Source organism: Danio aesculapii, chromosome 25 (assembly GCF_903798145.1).
Source record: "Danio aesculapii chromosome 25, fDanAes4.1, whole genome shotgun sequence".
In the NCBI taxonomy this organism is placed as follows: Eukaryota; Metazoa; Chordata; class Actinopteri; order Cypriniformes; family Danionidae; genus Danio; species Danio aesculapii.
The window spans coordinates 33313904-33325287 of NC_079459.1; the positions used below are offsets into that span (position 1 = coordinate 33313904).

Here is an 11384-nt window from a genome sequence, read left to right on the forward strand (position 1 = left end):
GGTTACTAATATATCATAAATAAATATCAAATCCATAGTGCATATTTTAATTTAATATTTTAATCTCTTTGAATGATTAGATTCTTTAAAATGTGTCGCACAAAATACAGCGATTGTCATGATTTAATTAAAACCTGACCTACAAGTAATTTTCGGACCTTTATTTTGAAAGTGGCTATCCTGAAGGAAGCTCGTCTGTAAGGAAGTTGTTTAAATGTTTACACGACAAACTACACTTCAGTCTGGTCAGTGACACGTTTCTATGTGCTAATTAAATGACCGTAATTAAAGGTAAGTCCTATAATATTATCATTTTATGACAGTAAAATGTAGTTCGTCCGTCAATGTACTGACCACTACACTATTCATACTTATAGCTCTAACGTGAAGTTTAGAAACTGTCTCAATACTACAGTATCACACTACACATTTTCTGATACATACTACATATGCTAAAATGTGTAGCATACAACAGGAGCTAACAACATTTTAGTATCCCATAATGCAATACACTCAATTTACACAGTGAACTCTAGAAGGGATACAGCTGCGGAGACTCACATCATTTTTGACACTGACAGTACACAGCAGTTATTAATATTTTTACATTACTGTGAGGTAGGTTTATTGTAAGGGTGGGCATTAATAAGCTACAATTTATTATGTAATTAATAATATTAATAATACTATAGTATAATGACTGTTTTTACATTACCATGAGGGTTGGGGTATGGGTAGGCATTATTACAATTGTATAGGTAATTTAATAAATGATATGAATAATCCTCTGTATAATCAGTGTTTTTACGTTAGTATGATGGTTGGGTTTAAGGGGTAGACGTTAACACAATACAATTAATGGGTAATTTAATAAATAATATCGAAAAGGATTCTCATTAACTTTCAGGCACAGCTGTATCCCGTCTAGCAACTACCAATTTACACACCTATGCTACAACTATGATCACAGTTGTAATCTCTAATTCAAAATAAGGTTATTTATTAAAATATCTACTCAAAAGAGAATGCTTTTTCAGATGCAGGCCGTGATTATTCTCGTAATTCTATAAGAATACCAAAAATAAGTATAAGATTTGAGTAAATAATGGAATATTGATTAAAATGAATGAACAAAAAGGTGTTTCGGACAAATTAAATTAAAATGAATTAAAAGAAATGGCTAGAAATAAGTAACTACATTTGTGACTCTTGTATGACAGTACTATGACCAGAAAAAAATGAATAATGCTACTTTATTTAAAATAAGACATCAAGCGTTTTGTAAAATCTTCAGATCCTTTATTTATAAAATATTGTTTATGTATATCATTAAACTTTGGAATACATAATGCAATATTATAATTTAAAAATTAATGTTAATGTCATTTCGAAAACATTTAAGTGTTGACATTTTTAAAAACCTATAATAATGAAATCATTTATATGTTAGAGAAAAATACTAATTAAAAGAAATATATACATTTTTGTTGAAATATTGGAGTTTATCTTTAGTTTTTTTGCAATATTTCACTTGAAATTAAATGTATATTTAATTTCAGACATCTTCTATTTCTTTTTTTTTATTTTTTATTTTTATTGAGATATTCATTGCATTGCATTGCACAACATTACAGCAGATGTTACAGCATCTCAAGTTTTTTTTTTGGCAAAAAAGAAGAAATAAACAAATTAAATATCACACACATAAAAATAAGTAAAAATTTAAGTAAAAATAACAATATCTGTAATAGAATAAAATAAAATAGTTAAGAGAGGAAGAGAAAAAAAACAAACAAACAAAAAAAAACAGAATATCTAACCCCTAAAACCCACCCCACCCCTGGGACTGAAGCTTATGCAGTACTGTTGGTGTGACCTTCACCATCTGGATTTTTAATCTACACTTTCAAGATAGAGGAGAAGAGGAGACCAAATCGTGTCAAATTTTTTCAATTTCTTTGCCATAAGAAATCTAATCCTTTCCAAATGTGCTAATTTAGTTAATTCTTCCAGCCAAGATCTAAATGATGGGGATTCTGTTGATTTCCAAAACCTTAGCACCAGCTTCTTTGCCACAATAAGACTGTAAGACAACAGTTGTTTTTGAGAATCCTGAAGTGATCTAGTTTTGTCTGAAATTCCGAATATAACCAAAAGTGGAAATGAATACAAATATTAATTTTCAAAATGGGGTGTTCTGAATTACGCTAAACCCTGTACTTATCTTATAAAATCCTATTCACTATTGCCACTGAGTTTAAATTATCCACGAAATATTGCCTAGTTATTTTTTTCAGCCTACGCTGTATAAGGCACTATATAAATCTGTTGATTTGACTTGACTCCAGGTGCATTATGGGTCAGTGGAGACCTGTGTCTAACCTGAGAGATCAGGCGTCTCGACAGCCTCCTGCGGTGGTGTTTCTCTTCAGTCTGCTGATGCTATCCATAACATTCGTCTGCGTCGGACTTTACTCTCAGAGTCACGACATCAACAACCCGGACATCAGCACTGTAAGTATAAGCGGCTTCTAATGGAGTTATATTTTTTATTATCAAACTTGATACAAACAGTCGGATATTCTCCCTTTGTACGTGTCATCAGAGGGGGAAAGCACCGCCCACTACTGACCATCTCTCCCTCATTAGCATAAACAGCCCTGAGTGAGAAGCAGCCGTCTGCCATTAGAGTTTTCATTTGCTGAAGATGAAGTCCGTCACTATGCTGACACATTGGCATTTTTAGCCCCGCCCTCGTTTGAAAAAGAGCACAATCTCATTTGCATTTAAAGCGACAGTCACTTAAATGGCACAATTAGGATCAAAGCCTTAAATGGTCAGTTTCACAGAGTTATAAAACATTATTTGTGTGCTATTTTGAGCTGAAACTTTACACACACACACTCTAGAGACATCACAGACTTATTTTACATCTTGTTTAAAGGAGCATAATAGGTGCCTATTAAAAGGCCCTCTAAAATTTAATAATAAATAATTATGTACTGTATTTTTGAAGTGCCCATGATATCAATATTGTATGGGCATGCGTCTAATCATTACTGTAATGTTTGTATTTGTGCAGGTGAGTTCTTAATGTTATTTCGACTTGTTTTGTAGGACTGGAACCGGGTTCTGGGTTCTGTTGCGAGCTTTAAGTTCTGCACTCATCTGAATGACTCTGATTTGCTGCCGGAGGAAGATTCTCCTCCAATGGTGGAGCATAAAGTTCAGACCAATATCTCCACCAGGACCACTCATGTTTCTTTGCTGGTGCCACTTGTGTTTACTGGGGACGTCCCGGATGGGGCTGGCATCAGTGTCACAGTGATGGGCAGCCAGCTGGGCATGAAAGGTTTTGTTGTTAGATTTTTGAGTGATCTTTTATAAATTTTTTTACTTTATTTATGTATTTATTGGGGGCTTGGTGGCTCAGTGGTTAGCACTGTCACCTCACAGCAAGAAGGTCACTGGTTCGAGTCCTGGCTGGGCCAGTTTGCATTTCTGTGTGGAGTTTGCATGTTCTCCCCATGTTGGCGTGGGTTTCCTTCGAGTGCTCCAGTTTTCCCCAAAGTCCAAACACATGCACTATAGGGGAATTGAATAAACTTAGTGTATGAGTGTGTGAATGTGAGTGTGTATGGGTGTTTCCTAGTACTGGGTTGCGGTTGGAAGGACATCTGCTGTGTAAAACATATGCTGGAATAGTTGGCGGTTCATTTCGCTGTGGCGACCCCTGATAAATTACGGACTAAGCTGAAGGAAAATGAATATTTATTTTTATGTATTTTGTTTACTGCTAACAACTTAAATAATTAAATATCTTCATTAAAATCTTAATTACTTTTAGTGCTTTGAATTAAACCATCCTTCAGTTAGTTGCCAGTAAATTTCTATTTATTTTAATATTTGCTTAGTTTATTTTTGTTTTATATTTTAACTTAAATTTTGCGTTGGAAAAATAGTAAAAGCCTTTTTTAATAAACATTTTGAATTATTATTATTATTATTTTGGCTTTTTTTTTTGTACATTTGTTTTAATAAAATTGATAATTATCTTAGTTTTAGTGCTTTGAATGAATCTTTTCTTCAGTTAGCTACCAGTAAAATTCTATTTATTTTATTTGTTTATTTTTTCATCTTACATTTCTTTCATGTCAGAGTACTAATTTCAGTATTTTACCTGAACTTAAATTTTGCAATGGAAATATTTTGATTGATCTTTTATTTTTGTTTTTTTTGTATTTATTTATTTGTATTATTGGGAAAAAAAGATATATATTTACTTCAGTTTTATTTATTTATGAATATTATCTTAATTAATTTTAGTGCTTTGAATGAAAGTTTTACCAGTAAAATGTTATTTAATTAATTATTTTTCATCTTTTATTTCATTCATGTCAGAGTTCGAATTTCAGTATTTTACATAAACTTAAATTTTGCAATGGAAATATTTTGAACGATCTTTTTTTTTTTTTGGTATTTATTTATTTGTATTATTGAAAAAAATTATATTTTTACTTCAGTTTTATTTTTTATTTATTTATGAATATTATCTTAATTATTTTAGTGCTTTGAATGAAAGTTTTACCAGTAAGATTTTATTTATTTTATTTTTTTGCTTATTTTCGTCTTCTATTTCATTCATGTCAGAGTTCGAATTTCAGTATTTTAGCTGAACTTAAATTTTGCAATGGAAATATTTTGAATTATCTTTTACTTTTTAAATGCATTTATTGCAAATTTGATGTATATATTTAAAAAAACTATTATCTTTTAGTTTTATAAATTCAAGTGATATTTTTGTGCATTATTTTAGTTTTTCATCTTAATTTTTTTATCACATAGTACGGAAAGTAATCCGTTAATATAATCCATCCTGGCGTTAAAGTGCATTTGGCTTCTAAATAATATGAATTACTTTGCTTGAGTTATTTAAATAAATAATTTAACATAAAAATGTAGTAAGACTTTCAGCTTAAAAACAAAACAGTAATTTTAACCTAACCTTTAAATTTAAATGATCTATTGTTTGCCAGTTATTTTCATCTTCTTTTTTAAACATATTTTTATGCGTTTCTTTATTTTCTTTTCATGTTGCATGTCTTAAAACATACAGGAATGAGTGATTATTAGTATGTGTTTGGCTGGTGTCCTTAAATGGCTTTCTGTAATCATTATTATAAACTTTCCCATCACAGGAGCCGCAGCGAAAGAATCAGTCAACATCTCTCTTCTCCTGCGCACTGATGTTCCCAATAATCAATCTCATGGTGGGACGACGACTGCTCAAATCCTGACCTGTATCCATTTCACTGCCCTGACCCATGTTCTGCCTCAGACTCCGTGAGATGCTAATAATATCACAAATCATATCTGAAATAAACAAAGAACATCCTCAAAACTGACTGACGTTTCAGGACTCCTCCAGAATGTCCAGCGGTGGAGGATGGAGAAAAGAGCGAATCACCTGTCAGAGCTGTTGCTATACAGTCATACAAACACAATTACCCACAATGCTTTAGTCTGGAGTACACACCAGATCCGCGGCTGACCGTCCTGCTAACCAAGGTAGAAAACATGAGGCATTTATTCAGAATCACCTCAATAATTCCTAATATTTCATTAATAAACCTGTGTAATGATGGTGCAGCTTTGTATCAGAGTTGGCTTATGGAGGGTGGTGGGATTTACAGACCTTAAAGGGCACCTATTATGCCTCTTTATACAAGATGTAAAATAAGTCTCTGATGTCCCTAGAGTCATATAAGCACCATCTTGCTGACTTCTCTTCTTTATCGCTGGAACAGGATGAAAAGGCCTTGTGTAGATTTCACCTGCTGCTGGTCAGTGCTGCGCTGCTGATCGTCTGCTTCCTCATGGGTCTCTGCGGGACGTTTTCTTCACGCTCACCGCGCTCCTACCAGGGGAATGATCTCCAAAAGGTACAACTGTGGTGGAGCTTCACAATATGCTCGCATTTACACATGTTGAGATTTACACACTATATCGTTTCAGCATCGACATCTGCAATAGTCACATAGCTGGTTCTGCAAAGTCGGGATTATTGTTGACCAGGAGCCACAAATTGGTATGCATGTAACTTGTAGATTAATTGCAAAAAGTTTAATCATTGTGGAATTTGATCGTTTGCATTTTTTGTTAAACATATCAAGTGAGTTTAAAGGTGCAGTGTGTAAGTGACATCCAGTGGTTGAGCTAGGTATTGCATTCCTGGATCAAAACAAACGCAGGTGAAGGTTGCCAGATTGAGGACCAACAGGAGTGAGTCTGCCTATTGAGGCTAAAGGCTGATTTAAACCATGCACTAAATAAAAGCAACGTCACACGTTAGAAAGACGATTCTCCATATTAAAAATAGTTTTTGTCCTAAGCGATACCTGAAACGTATATACTAGAAACGGCTTCTATTTCTCACAGGTGAACAAAAAACTGACAGTGATCACCTCAGGTGCACCTCATGTAATTTATTCAGTGTAAATGCTAATAATGTGAGTTTGAATGCCATCTTACATGACATTTATTGCCATTTACTGAAAGCAGCAGCAGATAGTTCACCTCAGATCTGGAAATTAAAATAAACAGTTTGAAATTGAACTTTAGAACTAAACGCATATCAGTAATTCAGCATCTACATTTAATAATTTACAATACATTCAAAATGCTGCATAGATACATCGTCTTGGTCGCACATCACTCCTATACTCCAACAGCTTAACTGGCTGCCCGTCAAGTCTCGTATTCGACGTAGATTTTAACATATAAAGCGGTTCATGGTTCTGCTCCAGGTTACATTTGTGAGCTGTTATCCATTTCCTCTACCTCTCGCTGTCTACGCTCTGCCTCCTATGCTGTTTCAGCCTCGCTGCAAACTCAGCACCATGGGAGGTAGGGCATTCTCTTGTCGTGCACCCAAACTGTGGAATGCTCTTCCCACTAACATTAGGAATGCCGGCTCATTGGACGCTTTTAAAAAGCTACTTAAAACTCATCTTTTTAGGACTGTTTTTAATTAGTGATATCTTTTATTCTTTCTGTGTTTTATTGTATTTTTATTGTTTACTGTGCTTTGTCGTTTTTACTTTCTTGTAAGCGCTTTGGGTTTTAGAAAAGAGTGTTATAAAATAAAATAATTATTATTATAATAATGTTAAAGAGAGTTAATCTGTATTAATTAGATTATAAACTTTACCATTTCATGAGTGAGTGCATATTCTGTGCTTCTGATTGGCTGTATTTACATTTCTGTCATGTTTCGTCTGGTGCAAACAGCCGAATTGCTCATTACTGCATTTCTTGTCACGCGGTTACAGTGTAACCTGCTCAGCTAATGTTTACACTCGTAATATTTATATTATTTGCTAATTAATAACCACCCCATGTGGAACTCTGAATCTGCATCTGTTTTCGGAATCTGCTACTGTCTACTGAGGATCGCATTTCGGTCACGATTGCATGCTTAGAGAGCTTTCCTTCCTGACTGAATGAAATACGCTGTTTTCCATCAAGGCAACCCAGGACTCAGCAATATAATTGGCTAAACTGGCATTGGGCGGGTTAAAATGACCAAAACAAAGACAGCGTTCCAGCACGGAAAACACATTTTCAAAACGAATATCTGACTTCAGCAGATATTCAGATTTTTTCATTTTTTCAGATAAACAAGAATGTTCGTTGAGCATGTTTCTGAAATATCTGCAAACACATTATGGTATTTTTATGCTTTAGAAGAGTCAGAAACTTACATACAGCACCTTTAAAATAGGCTCAAGAAACAATAACATTTGTAGCTTTAACAAAGATTAATTACATTTTGTTTATATAGTGAAGTCTGCAAAGAGTCATTCTACATTAGATTTTTTTATAATTTGTGTCTGACTGCCATTAAGATTTCACAGAAAAATATAAAGCACATTTTCCCCTCATTTGCATGCTTAAAAAAATATAGTGTGTATTTAAATTTAACTAGGCTTGGTGGCTTAGTGGTTAGCACTGTCTCCTTACAGCAAGAAGGTCGCTAGTTCGTGTCCTGGCTGGGTCAGTTGGCATTTCTGTGTGGAGTTTGCATGTTCTCCTCGTGTTGGCGAGGGTTTCCTCCGGGTGCTCCAGTTTCCCCCACAATCCAAACACATGTGCTTTAAGTGTATTGGATAAACTAAGTTGGCTGTAGTGTATGAGTGTGTGTGTGTGTGTGTGAATGTGAGAGTGTATGGGTGTTTCCCAGTACTGGGTTGTGACTGGAAGTGTATCCGCGGCATAAAATTTATGCTGGAATAGTTGTTGGATCATTCCATTGTGGCAACCTCTGAAATAGAGACTAAGCCAAAGGAAAATGAATGAATGAATTTATGCAAATGCATTCCCCCTACATAATCACCCCAACCATTCTGAAATAATGAATCCTTCACAAAGAGTTAGTAAATCCATCTGAAGAAATAGTTCATATCACAGTAAATATTGCAGAAAAACTCAAATTTGCCATGTCATTTCCCCCCCCCCAACATTATGCATCTCTAGTACTCAATGTTTTTCTGAATTACATGTATAAACATGTGACATAATTTACAGGAATCTCTGCTGACCCCATGAAAACCATTTCCAGTGTCCTGAATTGAGAGTGTACCTTCAGAAGACATGAAGATGCCTGCTCCTGAAATAATATATGAACATTTGGGTATTTAACAGTAATTGTCCATCATGAACCTGCAAACAATTATGCAGGTTGCATGCAGTGCCATTTATAGAAGAATCTACATGTGCCTTTAAGTTTGGTTTACTGGTGTCAAATGATTAATCGCATACAAGATAAAAGTTTCTACTTGCATACATACACATATATATATATATATATATATATAAATAAATAAAGCTGGGTCAGTTGGCATTTATATATATATACAGGATGTACTATATATATATATATATATATATATATATATATATATATATATATATATATATATATATATATATATATATATATATATATATATATATATATATATATATATATATATATATATAAATGTGTATAAATACACACGCATACTGTACATAAAATACAAAAAAATACCTACACGGTAGGCACAAATATATTTAGTAAATTTAAAATTATATTTTGGATGCGATTAATCGTTTGACGCCACTAGTTTGGTTGAAATAATGTTGTGAAATGTAATCATTAACAATCATAATACCAGAATGACATAACCAGAAACTAATGGTTATTATTATTATTATTATATAATTAAACTCTAAGAGTAAGTGAATCTGTGATTGGAAGCTTTGTTTTGTTGCTGCATTAATAAACCTATTTAATATTCATTTTATTTAAATACTTTAATTGTGCACTTTTTTGGTTGTTTGTCCAAAAACAGATTGTATTAAAATATTCCACTGTGCCAATTATTTGGTGATATTGTCTTTTACTTCATGTATAAAAACTGCACACAATACAAACTTACCTTTCATGGAGAAGTGTTTACAAAAACAACCAATCATCAACCAGAAAGTGGTGTTTTAGTACTTATTAAATGATGGCTGGGTATATATGGAAATTATTGTTACACATTTACATCGTTCAATTATTTTATTTAATAATTACAATACTAATTTATTATTTTATAGTCATTTAGATTGGGTCAGGGGCGACACGGTGGCTCAGGGGTTAGCACTGTCACCTCACAGCAAGTAGGTTGCTAATTTGAGTCAGTTGGCATTTTTTCCCAACTCTGTTCACTTTTCAATCTTACTGAAATTTGCCATTTGGAAAGAGTAAACAAAGTGAACATAACTTTTTGTTTAAGTTATTCCTCTTACAAACCCAACAAGATTATTCATACAAAGAAAAGAAAGTAATTTATTTAGCTTAATAAAGCAATAAAATAAACTCTATGCAAATGCAAAATATGATTGTTTCCTTCTATTTCCCCCAATTTAATTTCGAAACAGCTAAAATAAATTGATGGTTTCTTTTTCATATTTGCGGGATATACTTCAGAATAACAACAGAAAATCTATTATATTTTTTTAACTATTGATCAGTGTTGGGGAAAGTTACCATTGAAAGTAATGCATTGCAATATTGAGTTACTCTCCAAAACAGTAACTAGTTGCGTTACTTAGTTACTTTTTAAGGAAAGTAATGCATTACGTTACTTTTGAGCTACTTTTTATTACCTGATAAAGGCTTGATCTCTTTCAGAACTTGCTTTTTTTTCTCTTTTTTTAAATAGAGGAGCTCTACAATAAACAACACACTGTATAACACATCTACATTTACCTTTAAAAAACACATACATTTTTTTTAGGATAATGTTATCTGAGAACTTCCTGACCCCAGAGCTATACATGCCGTATTTACAGATTATTGATAGTTTAAAGCAATGTGTTTGCTACTTTTGTACTATTGTCTTAAGAAAATGTACATTGAGACGACCTACTTTTCCTTATCTTCGATGCGTTCAAAATAACGAACACATTCTCTCATTGAGTGTGATTCAATGAGATTATACTAATTTTAAATCAGCAATTTATTTTTTAAGTTCATTAATTAAACTAAAAAGTAACTTGCATTACATTTAAAAAAAATAACTAATAATATTGGAGTTACTTTTTTGACAAATGCGGTACTTTAATAGTTACTTAGAAAAGTTATAACGTAAAGTAGTATTACGTAACTTGCGTTACCCAACACTGCTATTTATTATATCTGTGACTATATTCTCAAAACCACGCCCCTTAAAGACACATCACCCAATCAAAAAACGCAAATATTTTCTTACTGAGACAAAGTGCTTGAATTTCTCGGTAATTCACAGGTGGGATTCCGTACTTTTTTTCGGAAACAATAACGTTATAACCGTCGTATATAAATACTTATAAAAAGCTTACCTCACTTTGAAATCAGTGAGTGTATCTAAAAATCCAACAGCGTATTTCAGTTAAGAAGAAACGGCAGACATCTTGTACTCATCGTCCATTACACACACAATGTCCATCTCCATCCTCACATTTACCTTTATACAACAAATGTTAATCTAAAAATAGAAGCAGTTTGAGATAAAACACATAATTAAAATCAACTTATCGCGACTAAATTAACTATACGTATTTTGTTTTTAAACAACATATACAGCTTGTCATATCAGTATTACCTGTTATACCTTACCGATTAAAGTCGTGCTGTGCTTTTAGCGCACTTCCCTCCCCGCGTTTTTCCACACCACATTCCTTCATTGACCAACAAATTTACTTCCTGCTTCAAGGTTGAGCGACGTCTATTTCAACCAATCAGAATCACGTGACCAAACAGCGAGCGATGCGATTGGCTGAGCGCGGCGAGGAAGGGCGGGGCATGCAGTCTC

The 11384-nt window shown here is 33.2% G+C and overlaps 2 protein-coding genes across 4 annotated transcripts in view; both read left to right on the forward strand.

The window, feature by feature from the left end:
- Nucleotides 1-191: 191 nt before the first annotated feature.
- Nucleotides 192-8860, forward strand: zgc:158398 (uncharacterized protein LOC568894 homolog). Of its 2 annotated transcripts, XR_008836090.1 has the most exons (8): nucleotides 192-291; nucleotides 2349-2514; nucleotides 3118-3352; nucleotides 5199-5343; nucleotides 5418-5568; nucleotides 5808-5942; nucleotides 6016-6088; nucleotides 8587-8860. XR_008836090.1 is itself a non-coding variant. In XM_056452304.1 (7 exons), the coding sequence occupies exons 2-7, from the start codon at nucleotides 2356-2358 to the stop codon at nucleotides 8605-8607; spliced, it is 846 nt and encodes a 281-aa protein (XP_056308279.1). In that variant the 5' UTR covers nucleotides 192-291; nucleotides 2349-2355; the 3' UTR covers nucleotides 8608-8857. The 2 variants fall into 2 exon arrangements, 1 of the variants encoding a protein (XP_056308279.1); XM_056452304.1 differs by lacking the exon at nucleotides 6016-6088 and having other exon boundaries at nucleotides 8587-8857.
- Nucleotides 8861-11205: 2345 nt separating this feature from the next.
- morc2 (MORC family CW-type zinc finger 2) overlaps nucleotides 11206-11384 on the forward strand; it is a 37761-nt gene continuing 37582 nt past the window's right edge. For both annotated transcript variants that reach the window (XM_056451588.1, XM_056451587.1), the window contains exon 1: nucleotides 11206-11384. This exon is cut by the window's right edge. The gene's annotated coding sequence lies outside the window, so the exon portion shown is untranslated.